Source organism: Oncorhynchus mykiss, chromosome 5 (assembly GCF_057628025.1).
Source record: "Oncorhynchus mykiss isolate SJ-2025 chromosome 5, ASM5762802v1, whole genome shotgun sequence".
NCBI classification, from domain to species: domain Eukaryota; kingdom Metazoa; phylum Chordata; class Actinopteri; order Salmoniformes; family Salmonidae; genus Oncorhynchus; species Oncorhynchus mykiss.
In genome coordinates this window covers 53,287,327-53,306,867 of record NC_143026.1, presented here as the reverse complement: position 1 = coordinate 53,306,867, position 19,541 = coordinate 53,287,327, and the positions used below count along the sequence as shown (strand labels likewise).

The following is a 19,541-nucleotide window of genomic DNA, read 5'->3' as shown; positions in this document are numbered from 1 at the left end:
TGAAGGTTGTGTATATATATAATATATTATTATATTATTATTACCTGCTAGATCTACTGTCTCTTTTATATTATGACATTTCAGCTAGATCTACTGTCTATTATATTATGACAGACCAGCTGTATCTACCGTCTCCATTTCACCTTTGGCCATTGATGTGGTCCTGCCCTCTCCTCAACAGCCTCAAATAGGCTATTTCATGTGGGTTGGGGTGGGGCGGCAGACACGCATCTCACATTTCATGACATTAAATGTTTATATATTGCTTCTAAAATAAATAAAAATCACAAATAATATTTTATATTATTAATTTCAAACAAGGGCATTAGCAGTCCAAAACGATGTCCTCTCCAGTTCAAAAAATATTCCTCCACAATCGCTAAATTAAGCGTCCTACAACAATCTCTGTCTCTGTCAGGTGCGTGAATGAGGACCCAAAAGCGAATTAACAAAACAGAGTTTCTTTAATGACGAAACACATGTAGGCTCAGATGGACAGGCAGATTCCGACAGGACAGGACAAGGTTAGATGAACTGGCAGATTCCGACAGGACAGGACAAGGTTGCAGCAAACACGACGATAGTCTGGTTCAGGCATGAGAAACACAAACGAGAATCCGACAAAGACAGGAGCAGGAACAGAGAGAGATATAGAGACCTAATCAGAGGGAAAAAGGGAACAGGTGGGAAAAGGGGTGAACGAGGTAGTTAGAGAAGACAAGGAACAGCTGGGGGAAAGAGGGGAAGAAAAGGTAACCTAATACGACCAGCAGAGGGAGACAGGGTGAAGAGAAAGAACAGGAACAAGACACAACATGACAATACATGACAGTACCCCCCCACTCACCGAGCGCCTCCTGGCGCACTCGAGGAGGAAACCTGGCGGCAACGGAGGAAATCATCGATCAGCGAACGGTCCAGCACGTCCCGAGAGGGAACCCAACTCCTTTCCTCAGGACCGTACCCCTCCCAATCCACTAGGTACTGATGACCACGGCCCCGAGGACGCATGTCCAAAATCTTACGGACCCTGTAGATAGGTGCGCCCTCGACAAGGATGGGGGGGGGGGGGGGAGACGAGCGGGAGCGCGAAGAACGGGCTTAACACAGGAGACATGGAAGACCGGGTGGACGCGACGAAGATATCGCGGAAGAAGAAGTCGCACTGCGACAGGATTAATGATCTGAGAAATACGGAACGGACCAATGAACCGCGGGGTCAGCTTGCGAGAAGCTGTCTTAAGGGGAAGGTTCTGAGTGGAGAGCGAAACTCTCTGACCGCGACAATATCTAGGACCTTAGTTCTACGCTTATTAGCGGCTCTCACAGTCTGCCCCCTATAACGGCAAAGTGCAGACCTGACCCTCTTCCAGGTGCGCTCGCAACGTTGGACAAAAGCCTGAGCGGAGGGGACGCTGGACTCGGCGAACTGAGACGAGAACAGCGGAGGCTGGTACCCGAGGCTACTCTGAAAAGGAGATAGCCCGGTCGCAGACGAAGGAAGCGAGTTGTGGGCGTATTCTGCCCAGGGGAGCTGTTCTGACCAAGACGCAGGGTTACGAAAAGAAAGACTGCGTAAGATGCGACCAATAGTCTGATTGGCCCGTTCTGCTTGACCGTTAGACTGGGGGTGAAAGCCGGAAGAGAGACTGACGGAAGCCCCAATCAAACGGCAAAACTCCCTCCAAAATTGAGACGTGAATTGCGGACCCCTGTCCGAAACGACGTCTGACGGAAGGCCATGAATTCTGAAAACATTCTCGATGATGATTTGTGCCGTCTCTTTAGCAGAAGGAAGCTTAGCAAGGGGAATAAAATGAGCCGCCTTAGAGAACCTATCGACAACCGTAAGAATAACAGTCTTCCCCGCTGACGAAGGCAGTCCGGTGATAAAATCTAAGGCGATGTGAGACCACGGTCGGGAGGGAATGGGAAGCTGCCTGAGACGGCCGGCAGGAGGGGAGTTACCGGACTTAGTCTGCGCGCAGACCGAACAAGCAGCCACGAAACGACGCGTGTCATGCTCCCGGGTGGGCCACCAAAAACGCTGGCGAATGGAAGCAAGCGTACCCCGAACGCCAGGGTGGCCGGCTAACTTGGCAGAGTGAGCCCACTGAAGAACGGCCAGACGAGTAGGAACGGGAACGAAAAGAAGGTTCCTAGGACAAGCGCGCGGCGACGGAGTGTGAGTGAGTGCTTGCTTTACCTGTCTCTCAATTCCCCAGACAGTCAACCCGACAACACGCCCCTCAGGGAGAATCCCCTCGGGGTCAGTGGAGGCTACTGAAGAACTGAAGAGACGAGATAAAGCATCAGGCTTGGTGTTCTTAGAGCCCGGACGATAAGAAATCACGAACTCGAAACGAGCGAAAAACAGCGCCCAACGAGCCTGACGCGCATTAAGTCGTTTGGCAGAACGGATGTACTCAAGGTTCCTATGGTCAGTCCAAACGACAAAAGGAACGGTCGCCCCCTCCAACCACTGTCGCCATTCGCCTAGGGCTAAGCGGATGGCGAGCAGTTCGCGGTTTCCCACATCATAGTTACGTTCCGACGGCGACAGGCGATGAGAAAAATACGCGCAAGGGTGGACCTTGTCGTCAGAGAGGGAGCGCTGAGAAAGAATGGCTCCCACGCCCACCTCTGACGCGTCGACCTCGACAACGAACTGTCTAGAGACGTCAGGTGTAACAAGGATAGGTGCGGAAGTAAAACGATTCTTGAGGAGATCGAAAGCTCCCTGGGCGGAAACGGACCACTTAAAGCACGTCTTGACAGAAGTAAGGGCTGTGAGAGGAGCTGCCACCTGACCGAAATTACGGATGAAACGACGATAGAAGTTCGCGAAGCCGAGAAAGCGCTGCAGCTCGACGCGTGACTTAGGGACGGGCCAATCAATGACAGCTTGGACCTTAGCGGGATCCATCTTAATGCCTTCAGCGGAAATAACAGAACTGAGAAATGTGACGGAGGAGGCATGAAAAGTGCACTTCTCAGCCTTCACAAAAAGACAATTCTCTAAAAGGCGCTGGAGGACACGTCGAACGTGCTGAACATGAATCTGGAGTGACGGTGAAAAAATCAGGATATCGTCAAGGTAAACGAAAACAAAGATGTTCAGCATGTCTCTCAGGACGTCATTGACTAATGCCTGAAAGACAGCTGGAGCGTTAGCGAGGCCGAAAGGAAGAACCCGGTATTCAACATGCCCTAACGGAGTGTTAAATGCCGTCTTCCACTCGTCCCCCTCCCTGATGCGCACGAGATGGTAAGCGTTACGAAGGTCCAACTTAGTGAAAAACCTGGCTCCCTGCAGGATCTCGAAGGCTGAAGACATAAGAGGAAGCGGATAACGATTCTTCACTGTTATGTCATTCAGCCCTCGATAATCTATGCAGGGACGCAGAGACCCGTCCTTCTTCTTGACAAAAAAAAACCCCGCTCCGGCGGGAGAGGAGGAGGGGACTATGGTACCGGCGTCAAGAGCTACAGACAAATAATCTTCGAGAGCCTTACGTTCGGGAGCCGACAGAGAGTATAGTCTACCCCGGGGGGGAGTGGTTCCCGGAAGGAGATCAATACTACAATCATACGACCGGTGTGGAGGAAGAGAGGTGGCCCTGGACCGACTGAACACCGTGCGCAGATCGTGATATTCCTCCGGCACCCCTGTCAAATCACCAGGCTCCTCCTGTGAAGAAGAGACAGAGGAAACAGGAGGGATAGCAGACATTAAACATTTCACATGACAAGAGACATTCCAGGAGAGGATAGAATTACTAGACCAATTAATAGAAGGATTATGACAAACTAGCCAGGGATGGCCCAAAACAACAGGTGTAAAAGGTGAACGAAAAATCAAAAAATAAATGGTTTCGCTATGATTACCAGAGACAGTGAGGGTTAAAGGTAGCGTCTCACGCTGAATCCTGGGGAGAGGACTACCATCCAAAGCGAACAAGGCCGTGGGCTCCCTTAACTGTCTGAGAGGAATGTCATGTTCCCGAGCCCAGGTCTCGTCCATAAAACAGCCCTCCGCCCCAGAGTCTATCAAGGCACTGCAGGAAGCTGACGAACCGGTCCAGCGTAGATGGACCGACAAGGTAGTGCAGGATCTTGAAGGAGAGACAGGAGTAGTAGCGCTCACCAGTAGCCCTCCGCTTACTGATGAGCTCTGGCTTTTACTGGACATGAAGTGACAAAATGACCAGCGGAACCGCAATAGAGACAGAGGCGGTTGGTGATTCTCCGTTCCCTCTCTTTAGTCGAGATGCGGATACCTCCCAGCTGCATAGGCTCAGCACCCGAGCCGGCAGAGGAAGACGGTAGTGATGCGGAGAGGGGGGCAACGGAGAACGCGAGCTCCTTTCCACGAGCTCGGTGACGAAGATCAACCCGTCGCTCTATGCGAATAGCGAGTTCAATCAAGGAATCCACGCTGGAAGGAACCTCCCGGGAGAGAATCTCATCCTTTACCTCCGCGCGGAGACCCTCCAGAAAACGAGCGAGCAAAGCCGGCTCGTTCCAGTCACTGGAGGCAGCAAGAGTGCGAAACTCAATAGAGTAGTCTGTTATGGATCGATTACCTTGACATAGGGAAGACAGGACCCTGGAAGCTTCCTCCCCAAAAACAGATTGATCAAAAACCCGTATCATCTCCTCCTTAAAGTCCTGATACTGGTTAGTACACTCAGCCCTTGCCTCCCAGATTGCCGTGCCCCACTCACGAGCCCGTCCAGTAAGGAGAGATATGACGTAGGCGATACGAGCAGTGCTCCTGGAGTAAGTGTTGGGCTGGAGAGAAAACACAATATCACACTGGGTGAGGAACGAGCGGCATTCAGTGGGCTCCCCAGAGTAACACGGCGGGTTATTGATTCTGGGCTCCGGAGATTCGAAAGCCCTGGAAGTGGCCGGTGGATCGAGGCGGAGATGGTGAACCTGTTCTGTGAGGTTGGAGACTTGGGCGGCCAGGGTCACAACGGCATGTCGAGCAGCAGACAATTCCTGCTCGTGTCTGCCTAGCATCGCTCCCTGGATCTTGACGGCTGAGTGGAGAGGATCCAAAGTCGCTGGGTCCATTCTTGGTCGGATTCTTCTGTCAGGTGCGTGAATGAGGACCCAAAAGCGAATTAACAAAACAGAGTTTCTTTAATGACGAAACACATGTAGGCTCAGATGGACAGGCAGATTCCGACAGGACAGGACAAGGTTAGATGAACTGGCAGATTCCGACAGGACAGGACAAGGTTGCAGCAAACACGACGATAGTCTGGTTCAGGCATGAGAAACACAAACGAGAATCCGACAAAGACAGGAGCAGGAACAGAGAGAGATATAGAGACCTAATCAGAGGGAAAAAGGGAACAGGTGGGAAAAGGGGTGAACGAGGTAGTTAGAGAAGACAAGGAACAGCTGGGGGAAAGAGGGGAAGAAAAGGTAACCTAATAGGACCAGCAGAGGGAGACAGGGTGAAGAGAAAGAACAGGAACAAGACACAACATGACAATACATGACAGTCTCACCGTCCCAATCAATTTATTCTAAAGTTGTGTGTACATCTGTATATCTAGACTTGACTTAGTCGCCATAATGATTGATATATAAACAGCTGAATCTGTGCGTTCACCAAACAATGCAATGCGTAATATGTGTTTCTCCTTCCGGTATGAAAATTCAATAGCGCATGACTCTCTTTACGCTGGAGCTTACTACATGGGTTGGTCTTGCAACACATAAACATGGCGTATTGCCGTGTCCTGCATTGCATATAATCGATGCAGTGCGCATTCGCGAAAAAGGACTGTCGTTGCTCCAACGTGTACCTAACCATAAACACCAATGCCTTTCTTAAAATCAATACACAGAAGTATATATTTTTCAACCTGCATATTTAGCTAAAATAAATCCAGGTTAGCAGGCAATATTAACCAGGTGAAATTGTGTCACTTCTCTTGCGTTCATTGCACGCAGAGTCAGGGTATATGCAACAGTTTGGGCCGCCTGGCTCATTGCAAACTAATTTACCAGGATTTTACCTAATTATGACATAACATTGAAGGTTGTGCAATGTAACAGGAGTATTTAGACTTAGGGATGTCACCCGTTAGATAAAATACGAAACGGTTCCGTATTTCACTGAAAGAATAAACGTCTTGTTTTCGAGATTATAGTTACCGGGTTCGACCATATTAATGACCCAAGGCTCGCATTTCTGTGTGTTATTATGTTATAATTAAGTCTATGATTTGATAGAGCAGTCTGACTGAGCGATGGTAGGCACCAGCAGGCTCATAAGCATTCATTCAAACAGCACTTTTGTGTGTTTTGCCAGCAGCTCTGCTGTTTGACTTCAAGCCTATCAACTCCCGAGATTAGGCTGGTGTAACGATGTGATGAGAAATGGCTAGCTAGTTAGCGGGGGTGCGCGCAAATAGCGTTTCAAGCGACACTCGCTCTGAGACTTGGAGTAGTTGTTCCCCTTGCTCTGCATGGGTAATGCTGCTTCGAGGGTGGCTGTTGTCGTTGTGTTCCTGGTTCGAGCCCAGGTAGGAGTGAGGAGAGGTACGGAAGCTATACTGTTACACTGGCAATACTAAAGTGCCTATAAGAACATCCAATAGTCAAAGGTATATGAAATACAAATGGTATAGAGAGAAACAGTCCTATATTTCCTACAATAACTACAACCTAAATCTTCTTACCTGGGAATATTGAAGACTAATGTTAAAAGGAACCACCAGCTTTCATATATTCTCATGTTCTGAGCAAGGAACTTAAACGTTAGCTTTCTTACATGGCACATATTGCACTTTTACTTTCTTCTCCAACACTTAGTTTTTGCAATATTTAAACTAAATTGAAAATGTTTCATTATTTATTTGAGGCTAAATTGATTTTGATGTATTATATTAAGTTAAAATAAGTGTTCATTCAGTATTGTTGTAAATGTCATTATTACAAATACATTTAAAAAATTGGCCAATTAATCGGTATCGGCTTTGTTTTGTCCTCCAACAATCGGTATCGGCGTTGAAAAATCATAATGGGTCGACCTATAATACAGTTATCTGCAAGGGCCCTCAGTCGAGCAGTGAATTTCAAACACAGATTCAACCACAAAGACCAGGGAGGTTTCCCAATGCCTCGCAAAGAAGGGTAGATGTGGTAGATTAAATTGGTAGATGGGTAAAAAAACATATTGGATATGTTCCCTGTGAGCATGGTGAAGTAAATAATAACACTTTGGATGGTGTATCAAATCACTACAATGATACAGGAGGCCTTCCTAACTCAGTTAGTTTAATGGCTGTGATGGGAGAAATCTGAGGATGAATCAACAACATTGTAGTTACTCCACAATACTAACCTAACTGGCAGAATGAAAAGGAAGCCTTTAAATAATACACATATTCCAAAACATGCATCCTGTTTGCAACAAGGCACAAAAGTAATACTACAAAAAAATTGCCAAAGCAATTCATTTTCTGTGCTGAATAAAAAGTGTTATGTTTGGGGCATATCCAATACTGAGTACCACTCTCCATATTTTCAAGCATAGTGGTGGCTGCATCATGCTATGCACAATAATGGAAAACAATGAATGTGTTTAAGTGCAGGAATTACAGTCTTGACTTAAATCTACTTGGAAACCTATGGCAAGACCTGAAAATGGTTGTCTAGCAATGGTCAGCAACCAATTCAACAGAGCTTGAAGAATTTTGAAAAGAATAATGGGAGAATGTTGCACAATCCCAGTATGGAAAGCTCTTAGAGACTTACCCAGAAAGACTCACAGCTGTAATCGGTGACGTACCTTCTACAAATTATTCACTCAGGGGTGTGAATACTTATGTACTGACAATGAGATATTTCTGTATTTCATTTTCAATAAATTTGCAAAAATGTCTGTTTTCACTTTGTCATTATGGTATTGTGTGTAGATGAGTTAAAACAAAAATCTATTTAATTTTGAATTCAGGCTGTAAAACCACAAAATGTGGAATAAGTCAAAGGGTATGAATACTTTCAAGGGGTATGAATACTTTCAAGGCACTGTAGACAATGATCCCTCCTGCCTCCACCTGTTCCAGCCTTAGCAGTTGCCCAGATCAGCAGTTGTGCATGGTGGCTTTGTGCGCCTTAAGGAGAAGACGTTGTTTACCAGCACTCATATTGCGCCACCCTACTGCAGCCATGGCATTCCATGCCAGCCTTTTATCGCAGGTGAAGTCACCCACTGCTTTGACAGCCAGAGAAGCACTTTATGTTCCCCTTCCCTCTCATACTTACCACCCTGCAGAGAACAGAAGTGAGTTATGACATGACATAAACTAAATGAAAGCCTCTCTGGTCAGTGGTGGCTCCCTACATGGTGCTGTTTAAGAATTTGACGGGAAATGTTAACACATTAATTTCCTGTGGGCATTATCAATTGGCGACAAGAGAGTAGGCGCTATACTATTTTGTTCCTGTGAAATAAATCATTTGTATTATTTACAGCTGACTTTCCATGAAAACGCATTTCAGATACAACGCTCAATGCGCTCGTATATACACACACACACACACACACACACACACCGTAACTACAATGCTCACCAATAGCTTTTTCATTTTTGTTTAAATGCTGAGTGGTATTCGTATCAATGTGGCCAAAGGAAGAAGGTGGTGTTTTCAGCGTTTCTTGTTGTCAAACCAGTCTATGAATAAGTCAAACGGAACATCCCTTTTCAATGAGTGATGGGTCGGACTTTACAATCATTGCTTTTTTTTGGTGTTTGACCACACTCTCCCCCCCTATCCAGATGCCCAAGGTACAATACCGCTCCAACTGTAAGCCCTCCACCTTTGCCTACCCTCCGGCCCTGGAGGTGCCCAAGGAGAAAGAGAAGGAGAAGGTGAGAGTTCCCCAACGGCGAAAGGATGTCACATTGTTTTGATCAGTTGAAGTCATATTTGCTGCTACTCTGAATGCTGCCATTCTGAAGTTTCCTCAGCCGAGATCAATTTCTTGGATGGTTTTGTTATTAGTGTCCCTTTTTGAAGTCTTTGTCATCATTTTAATTTCATTGCCATGTTCGCAGTCTGAGACCAAGTTATTTTAGCTGCTCAGTCTAGGGCCTAAATTTGGTTTCATTTTAGAACCGAGGTACAATATAATAACGTAATAAAAAAACGGGGTATTTTGTGGTTCATGCGTTTTTTTGGATCGGCCTCAGTGCCTAAAGTATTGCAATACTCCCTTCATTTAGTCTCTCACTCCCTCTTTCTCCATGAAATGTGTCTACTGCTCTTCTCTCCATCACAGCTAAAGCTAAGAAGAAGGAAAAGGAGAAGAAGGAGAAAGAGGAGGATAAGATGGAAGTGGTGAGTGTGTGGAAACAAAACCCATCCTTTTACGACGGCGAGACCATTTAGAGACCACATTCTATTTTTATATTATTTTTTAACTTCAAATGAAGTCTTAGTTTCTATGTAGTTGTTTTCAACTATCCTCAAGCAAGAATCCTGTAGCCCCCGTATCAAACAGAGCTCTGCTCATATTGAACAGCCTAATTGAGGAACGGTCCGTGTAATTGATAGTGAGGTGCTAATGCTTCACAGACCTGAACCACAGTCTGAGACGTTTTGGGCCCGGTACCAGGGCTCTTTAAAGGGGTAGTTCACTCCAAATCCATAAACTGCTCGATCGATTTCTTACCTCAGAAGTCATTTCCAGGCACATAGACTAAATCAAATCTAATCACATTTTATTGGTCACATACACATGGTTAGTAGATGTTAATGCGAGTGGAGCGAAATGCTTGTGCTTCTAGTTCCGACTACTGCAGAGAAGACCATTTCAAAGGTAAGAAAACGATAAATTAAAATGTGAGTGAACTATCCCTTTAAAGGAGCAGTTATTACAAAATATGAAATGAGGGAACTATCCCTTTAAGGAGCAGCTATTTCTCAGCATTGGCAGGGTCCCACAGCCCCTCTCTCCACTGATGTGACCATTGATGTGACCCATGAAGCACACAGCTGGAATACACCAAACAAATCAAATTGTATTTGTCACATGCTTCATAAACAAATGCTGAAATGCTTACTTGCGGGTCCTTTTCCAACAATGTAGAGTAAAAAAATATATGTATTTTGGAAAAGGACCCGCAATAGTGAAGACATCAAAATTCTGAAAAAAAACATATATAGAATAATCTAGTTACCAAAAAAAGTGTTAAACAATGTTTTTTTTAAAACAAAGTAGCCACCCTGTGCCTTGATGACAGCTTTGCACACTCTTGGAATTCTCTCAACCAGCTTCATGAGGTAGTCACCTGGAATGCATTTTATTTAACAGGTGTGCCTTGTTAAAAGTTAATTTGTGAATTTCTGACATGGAGTTTTTCTGTCAATTTCTGACATGGTTGGGGTAGTATGCAGAAGATAGCCCTATTTGTTAAAAGACCAAGTCCATATTATGGCAAGAACGGCTCAAATAAGCAAAGAGAAAAGACAGTCCGGGGCGGCAGGGTAGCCTAGTGGTTAGAGCGTTGGACTAGTAACCGTAAGTTTGCAAGTTCAAACCACCGAGCCGACAAGGTACACATTTTTCGTTCTGCCCCTGAACAGGCAGTTAACCCACTGTTCCTAGGCCGTCATTGAAAATAAGAATTTGTTCTTAACTAACTTGCCTGGTTAAATAAAGGTAAAGTAAAAAAATTTATTAAAAAAATTAAGACATGAAGATCAGTCAATGCGTAACATTTTAAAAACTGTGGAGTCGCAAAAACCATCAAGTGCTTTGATGAAAAATAGCTCTCATGAGGACCGCCATAGGAAAGAGGATGCAGAGGATAAGTTCAGTAGAGTTAACTGCACCTCAGATTGCAGCCTAGATAAATGCTTCACAGAGTTCAAGCAACAGACACATCTCAATATCAACTGTTCAGAGGAGACTGTGTGATTCAAGCCTTCATGGTCGAATTGCTGCAAAGAAAATACTACAAAAGGACAACAATAAGAAGAAGAGACTTGCTTGGGCTAAGAAACACATCAGACCGGTGGAAATCTGTCCCTTGGTCTCATGAGTCCAAATTGGAGATTTTTGGTTCCAACCGCTGTGTCTTTGTGAGACGCAGAGTAGGTGAACGGATGATCTCCGCATTTGTTGTTCCCACCGTGAAGCATGGAGGAGGTGTGATGGTGTGGGGGTGCTTTGCTGGTGACACTGTTGCTGATTTATTTAGAATTCAAGGAACACTTAGGCACACTTAACCTACCACAGCATCCTGCAGCAATATGCCATCCCATCTGGTTTGCGCTTAGTGGGCCTATCATTTGTTTTTCAACAAGACATTGACCCAAAACACACCTCCAGATTGTGTAAGGGCTATTTGACCAAGAAGGAGAGTGATGGAGTGTTCCATCCGATGACCTGGCCCCGACAATCACCAGACCTCAACCTTGAGAGGGTTTTAGATGAGTTGGACCGCAGAGTGAAGGAAAAGCAGCCAACAAGTGCTCAGCATATGTGAGAACTCCTTCAAGACTGTTGGAAAAGCTTCCTCATGAAGCTGGTTGAGAGAATTCCAAGAGAATGCAAAGCTGTCATCAAGGCAAAGCGTGGCTACATTGAAGAATCTCAATATAAAAAATATTTTGGTTAGTTGAACACTTTTTTTTGGTTACTACATGATTCCATATGTGTTATTTCATTGTTTGTCTTCACTATTATTCTACAATGTAGAAAGGAAAAAAAAGAGGAAAAAATAAGCTTTTGAAAGAGTAGGTGTGTCCAAACTTTTGACTGGTACTTTATAAATAAAAAAAATGTGGGTTCACAGTGCAGATCGAACCGAGGTCCCAGTACCGAACGGTACTGATACGTGTACCATTATGCACCAGTATTGCTTTTAGTAGGATGTCGACCACAGGGTATTATCGCCATGTTTGGTTTCATGTCCTCGTTGAGGAATGGCTTTGCGATCTAAAGCGAAGTTGGATCGTCTTATTTTGATTGATTGGGCTTGCTGTCATCAAGGTTAACGAGAAGGGCCTTATGTTATATCAGTGTTTTAGTTTAGCCATTTTCTCACACAAACACTGTATGGGAGTGCTTGTTCAGCAGTAAACACACACACAGACAAACAGGTGTGCTGATTGATACGAGTCGCTGCACCCACTAGCGTCAGACAGTGCAGGGCTTCCTGGTAAGCAGCCGGTTCCACACATGCAATGGTAGAGGCCTGGGCAGGGAACAGATGAGAGGCAGGGATAGGTAACACCGGGAGGGCATACATAGAATGACAGGCCAGGTTCTGATAAGTGCCACAAGGTTTGTTTGTTTATTTGGATCTTTTACAGAAGCATCAGCTACTCTTCCTGGGATCCACAAAAATGCTAAATATGACAAGTAACAAAACACTGATGCACTGATAGACTAGGACATTCACACAAATGTAAAATAGGATATACAAACAATACAGAAAAACAATTATACAAACAATGCATAAAACAATTGTGTGTGCATGCATTTGTGTGTGTTCTCAGTCCCTGCCATACCATTAGATATTTAATCTGTTTTTTAAAGGCAATTTTGCTGTTTGCTTGAGTAATTGGAGACGGAAGGAAGTTCCGTACGATCATGGCTCTATATAATACTGTGTGTTGCCGTGAATTCTGTTTGGACTTGGGGACTGTGAAGAGACCCCTGGTGGTATGTATTGTGGGCTATGTGTGGCTGAGCTGAATGTTCTTTGATTATGTAGACAATCTGGAATATTCAATGCAGTAATATTTCTCATGAAAACTAGCATGAATGTTGTTAGTTCTGTTTGTGCAGTTAAGGGCAAGACGTGCTGCTCTGTTTTGAGCCAGCTGCAACTTTACTAGGTTTTTCCATTGCTGCACTTGACCATATTACCAGACAGTAATCAAAATGGGACAGATCAGAGCCTTAACATTTGGTGCAGTTGATTTGTGTCAACTTTTGATAAGACATACCCCTTCCCATCTTCACAACAAATTTGTCAATATGACTTGACCAATATAATTGAACATTCAATGTTATATCTAGGAGTTTAGCTTCCTCTATTTGCTCAATGGTTACACCCTTTATGCACAACATGGGCTGTAGCGGTCACAACATTTCTTCAGCCGGTGATGGTCAAGCAAATAACTGTCGGTCTCACTGTAAATTATGTTAATTAACAAACACATTTAGCATCTCCTGGCTTCCACACACCGATGTCGACCTTTGAAACATCTACATTTTAAAATATCTAATACATCCATGTAATATAGCCTACCCCTTCACAATAAATCCATTATTTATTTTAGATGGTTCGAGGGAAAAATAATGTGGTCTATTTCAGAACAGAATAGCATACTCTGAGTTGTCCTTATGTTTTGTCCTGATCTGGCTATGCCATATGGCTGTGGACTAAACAAGTTAATTTAGCAGACAAGCTATGATTTGAAAAAGTAAAAAGAAATAGGCTTTGTTTCTTGCCTTATGCTGGGCGTCATTCACAAGTGATAATATATAATTCACATGACATGATAGGCTAATATTGTCACCCATCAGACTATTGTTGATTTAATATTGTCTTTATATATACTAAATAATATGTGTGAAATGTGTTTTGATTTAGAATGGACCATTATCATGCACCTGTCTCGAAACAGGGGCAGTGGGAAAAAATGCATGTCATCTATGCACTTAAATAGGTAATGGAGGACGCTTTCCCGTAGTTCATTTTCATGCCAGCCAGGTAGGCTATACTCCTGTTGTAAAGATAAGCAATGTGCTTAATATTAGGAAAGTTGAGAAATAAATATATTAGGCCTAGCATATAGAAAGCTGTTGGGATCCTCTTTTTAAATGTTTTATTGTCCATCACTCTGTTTTCTCTCACAATTGCATAGCCTATAGAAATGTTGCACAACATGAGCTCATGGGTTCTCATGAAGTGTTTGATTAGATTTTCGATTACATTTGCATTGATGTCAGAGTGATTGGAGGGACAATAGAGTGCTGAGTACCAGGCAGTTAGCAAGTTTGGTAGGCTACTAATGACCATCAGCAGCATCAGAGCTTGGAGAAGCCTATTTGCCGTGACTAAGCGGTCACGTGGAATTTGACTGCCTACATGACAGGTGTGGGGGTAATACGGTCACCGCAACAGCCCTATGCACAACTCCAGTTGAGGTTTAGGTCTTGGAGAATATTTTGAACCAAATAAACTCAGCAAAAAAACAAACATCCCTTTTTGAGGACCCTGTCTTTCAAAGATAATTCGTAAAATTCCATGCTTCTTCAATGAACCATCAACAATTAATGAACATGCACCTGTGGACACTAACAGCTTACAGACGGTAGGCCATTAAGGTCACAGTTATGAAAACTTAAGACACTAAAGAGACCTTTCTACTGACTCTGAAAAACACCAAACAGAAGATGCTGCTCATCTGGTCCCTGCTCATCTGCGTGAACGTGCCTTAGGCACGTATAAATTGCAATATCCGTACTGTGAGACGCCTAAGACAGCGCTACAGGGGGACGGGACGGACAGCTGATCGTCCTCGCAGTGGCAAACCACGTGTAACACCACCTGCACAGGATCGGTACATCTGAACATCACACCTGCGGGACAGGTACAGGATGGCAACAACTGCCCGAGTTACATCAGGAACTCACAATCCCTCCATCAGTGCTCAGACTGTCTGCAATAGGCTGAGAGAGGCTGGACTGAGGGCTTGTAGGCATGTTGTAAGGCAGGTCCTCACCAGACATCACCAGCAACAACGTTGCCTATGGGCACAGACCCACCGACGCTGGACCAGATAGGACTGGCAAAAAAAGCTCTTCGCTGACAAGTCGCAGTTTTGTCTCACCAGGGATGATGGTCAGATTCACGTTTATTGTTGAAGGAATGAGAGTTACACCGAGGCCTGTACTCTGGAGCGGGATCGATTTGGAGGTCGAGGGTCCTTCATGGTCTGGTGCAGTTTGTCACAGCGTCATCAGACTTAGCCTGTTTGTCATTGCAGGCAATCTCCACGCTGTGCGTTACAGGGAAGACATCCTCCTCCCTCATGTGATACCTTTCCTGCAGGCTCATCCGGACATGACCCTCCAGCATGACAATGCCACCAGCCATACTGCTTGTTTTGTGGGTGATTTCCTGCAAGACAGGAATGTCAGTGTTCTGCCATGGCCAGAAAAGAGCCCGGATCTCAATCACATTGAGCACGTCTGGGACCTTGAATCGGAGGGTGAGGGCTAGGGCCATTCCCCCCCCTGAAATGTCCAGGAACTTGCAGGTGCCTTGGTGAAAGAGTGGGGTAACATCTCACAGCAAGAATGGGCAAATCTGGTGCAGTCCATGAGGAGGAGATGCTCTGCAGTACTTAATGCAGCTGGTGGCCACACCAGATACTGACTGTTACTTTTGATTTTGACTCTCCCCCCCTTTGTTCAGGGACACATTATTCCATTTCTGTTAGTCTTGTTCAGAACTTGTTCAGTTTGTCTCAGTTGTTGAATCTTATGTTCCTACAAATATTTACACATATTTTGCTGAAAATAAACGCAGTTGACAGTGAGAGGACATTTCTGTTTTTTGCTGAGTTTACAATGCTTTTAGTTTTATATGTATTTAACACCTATGCTGATACTGATTAACTCCTTATTTAGAATTTCAGTGAGCTCACTGTCTGTAGGTGCTGACATGTTGTGTGGATTCATTCTAGCTTTGCGTAAGACCAGTGGCAAAACATTTGTAAAAAATTAAGAGTGCTGTACATATCTGATGTTCGAAGAACTTCAATTGACGAACACTCTCCAACCATGTGATGGCAGGTGATGTAAAGCCAATATTATTAAAGGCTACCCTGAAATCTAACAATACAGCTCCAGCTATCATCTTATTATCCATTTATTTCAACCAATCATCTGTTATCTTAGTCAATGCAGTACAAGTTGAATGCCCTTATCTATATGCATGTTGAAAGTCAGTAGTTGTTCTCTGAAACATAGCATTTTGTTTGGTCAAACACAATTCTCTCCATCAGTTTACTAAGAACAGACAGCAAACTGATAGGGTGGCTGTAGAGCCAGCAACAGGTGCTTTGCTGTTTTTTTGGGGCAGTGAAATTTCTTTAGCTTCCTTCCACACCTGTGGACACACTCCTTTAGATTTTGGTTAAATATATAGCAAATAGGGGTAGCAATACAGCTGTCATCAAGGTTGTTTATACCTGGTGGCTGATCATTATTGATGGATAACAATAGTTTTCCCACCTCTGCCACACTAACTGGACCAAAGGAAAGTGTGTCCATTTCAGAGAAACGGAAAGTCACCAATTAAAATAAGGCAGGCCAAAGAAGCTTGTAATAGGAACTTAATTTTCATGTCGCTCCCCTCACAGGACCTTGTACCATTCAATAACTCAGACCTGACACAGTGTCTTATAGAGGGGGAGTTTGTTGTATTGTTTGGATAGCCGAACAGTGAGATTGTCTTGCGCGGGGCGCTGCAAATAGCCTAACAAATCACTGTCCACCAAGTGCAACAGATAAGGAGTATGTATCACACATCTCAAAATCAACACATCTTCCAGAGTTGAAACTTTTTGGTTGTCGGGAAACGTGTGACATGAAAAGCCCACTTTATTTTGGGGTTACGCTCATTGACATCTATTGTATCATCCAATGCATTTTGTAGTCACTGAGTCATGGGTTTTCCTCAGGAAGAGAGGGGGGGAAACGCTAGCATTGTTTGGCATTGTTTGGGCTTGTTTAGCATTGTTTGGGTTTGTTGGACTCTCAGGAGGTACAGGAGGCTGAGAAGGAGAAGAAAGATGAGGAGAAAGCGAAAGAGAAGAAGAAGGAGCCCGAGCCCAACTTCCAGCTGATGGAAAACCCAGCCAGAGTGATGCCCGCCCAGCTCAAAGTGCTCAACATGCCCGAAACGTGCCGCTACCAGCCCTTCAAACCGGTATGTACTGTTGGTGTGTGTCCAGCAATGAAGCTGTCTTTTTATCAGCCATCTTTTATTTCTATTCAGTCTGAGATTATAACCCCTGGTTGTTTGGTTTTGGACCTTATATCTGACCCCTATGAGTCTTAACGTTGCCGGCATTAAACCACTGAACTCTGGCCCCGCGCAAAGTGTTGACAGGTTTCCACAATAAATAAAATGAGATCTATGCATTATGCAGTCACCCGCACACTTAACGTAATCCCACTCCTATAACACGGAGCATTGTCTGGTTACGTATAAAATCAACACAAGTCGAGCTAAGACCAATCATCATGGGTCATATCATGTGACACAGGTGCCTCTTTGCTCTCGTCGATCTTCTAAAACATTACACATTTTGTTTTTTTCTATGCAACCTTGAGAGGTATTTTGTTTTTAAAATGTAACCTTTATTTAGCTAGGCAAGTCAGTCAAGAACAAATTCTTATTTACAATGGCGGCCTACCCCGGCGACGCAGGGCCAATTGTGCACCACCCTATAGGACTCCCAATCACAGCCAGATGTGATGCAGCCTGGTTTTGAACCAGGGACTGTAATGATGCCTCTTGCACTGAGATGCAGTGCCTTAGACCATTGCACCACTTGGGAGTATTGTTTCTTAATCTATTGTTGCGGGGTCAGGGTGTGCCTCCGACAGAATGTCCCTCCATATCGTGACTATTTAATTTCACCTGTTCCATAGAAGGCAATCAGGGCACTGTTCCAAAGACCTTGTAGTGTGGTCTGTAAGTAGTTTAGTGTTAGCTTAGCTGCCCAGTGATAATGTAGGCATTAGAATCAAGCCTGTGCATTGCTCACCATGCCAGAAGCTTTAGTGTGGACCTGAAACGCATCATATCTTAAACAACCATATCTATAACACTAATGCACAGTGATAACAAAGCTGCTTGATGTACAGTACAACCACTGCGATGGCAATTTGATAGCTGTGTATGACTGAGGCAACCATCTCCTCAAAATCCTCACAGGCAGACCGAGAGACTGAAAAAATACCTGTTTCTTGCAGCCACGATAAATCCCTTCACTGTTATCCATCACCTCGTCTGTGGATCGTTTTGAGAATTCCTCTCTCACTTCTCGGCTTCAGAGATTTACGTAGACATGAGCCTTCGGTGAAACCTTGTCAAATGTGTCCAATTATTGCATATGCCTGCTAGTCAAGTGTTGACAGTGGAGAGTGGGTGAGATTTAAACAGTATGACAGTGTTCTCTTGAGTTGAGATTATTGTGGGGCAGGTGGGTGATGTTTGATGGGGTGTACTGATCAGTCGGGGAGGCAGACAAGGTGTTGGGTGTTAACACAGCACGACACCACCCTTGAGATCAAAAAGACGGTCGTCATTGGTCAAACAGCCTACAGTTGCTCATGCCATTGGTCCATGTCCCCTGTCTGTCTTCAGCTGCACACTGGTGGCATCATCATCATGAAAGACACCAGTGAGGAAGATGAGGAGCTGGTGGAGTCCGTTTCTGCCCACGGCCCAAAGATCGAGGAGGAGGAACAGGAGCCAGAGGCCCCTGAGTCCTTTGAGTACATCGATGAGTGAATGCCCTCCGCGTAAAAGGTATGTATGTGTTTTACACCAGTGTTTATCAAATGATGGATCTGGATCCATTGATGGTTCGCAGGTAATTCGTAATGGGTTCTCTCTGAAAGAGTGGGTGCTGGTTAGAAACCGGTCTTGTTGACCAAAATCTGTAGATGGGTCACGTTGCTAAAAATATTTTAGAACCGCAACCCCATTGGATCTGTAGCCTAGTGGTACATACATTGACCATTCTTCCCCTCAAACTTTCTTTTGTAATATGTAATATGTAATATTACCTTGTAATTTGCTATACAGAGCAGTGAGGCAGTCTCAGACAGAGTGTCTCTGCCCCATCGCTGGTACAGAGATAGCAGAGAGAGGTAATGGTACAGTGCAGGTCTTTGGGTTTTTGTTACCATGCCTAACTTGGCTCGCACCCATCGGTGCATATGGAATGTAAACAATACTGCCATTTTCCCTGAGGGCAAACCCTCCATCTGTAATGGCAGTATTTGCACAGCAAAGAGTGAGCCGAGATAGATTGTTTTGTCCGTTTTGGCCATCAGCACACTTATGTTTGTCTTGGTCCCAATTACTTCCCATGAAGGCTTGTACAACGTAAAAATAAATAAAAAATACAATTAGGGGATTTAGATAGTGTCATGCCTTTTGGGATTAGAAATGCTCCTGCTCTGCATGTAAGAGGATTTGAAATACACACCACAGTGGTTATCTTAATGAATTGTCATAATGAAAATCTTTAAATTATCACATTGAAAAGAATAATTTAAGGAAAAGAAAGGAAAACAAATCTGAACAAAATATAAACGCAACATGCAACCATTTCAAAGATTTTACTGCATTACAGTTCTATATAAGGAAATCAGTCAATTGAAATAAATCATTAGGCCCTAATCTATGGATTTCACTTGACTGGGAATACAGATATGCATATGTTGATTAGAGGTCGACTGATTA

At 44.3% G+C, this 19,541-nt stretch overlaps 1 protein-coding gene across 1 annotated transcript in view; it reads left to right on the top strand.

Annotated features, from left to right (window-relative positions):
* LOC110522962 (26S proteasome non-ATPase regulatory subunit 1-like) overlaps positions 1–18,728 on the top strand; it is a 109,562-nt gene extending 90,834 nt beyond the window's left edge. Inside the window, exons 23-26 of the mRNA XM_090236684.1 lie at positions 8,808–8,900; positions 9,283–9,369; positions 16,821–16,988; positions 18,435–18,728. Coding sequence (XP_090092810.1) covers positions 8,808–8,900; positions 9,283–9,369; positions 16,821–16,988; positions 18,435–18,581 — 495 coding nt within the window. The 3' untranslated portion in view covers positions 18,582–18,728. The remainder of the gene's footprint in view (positions 1–8,807; positions 8,901–9,282; positions 9,370–16,820; positions 16,989–18,434) is intronic.
* The last annotated feature ends 813 nt before the right edge of the window (positions 18,729–19,541 follow it).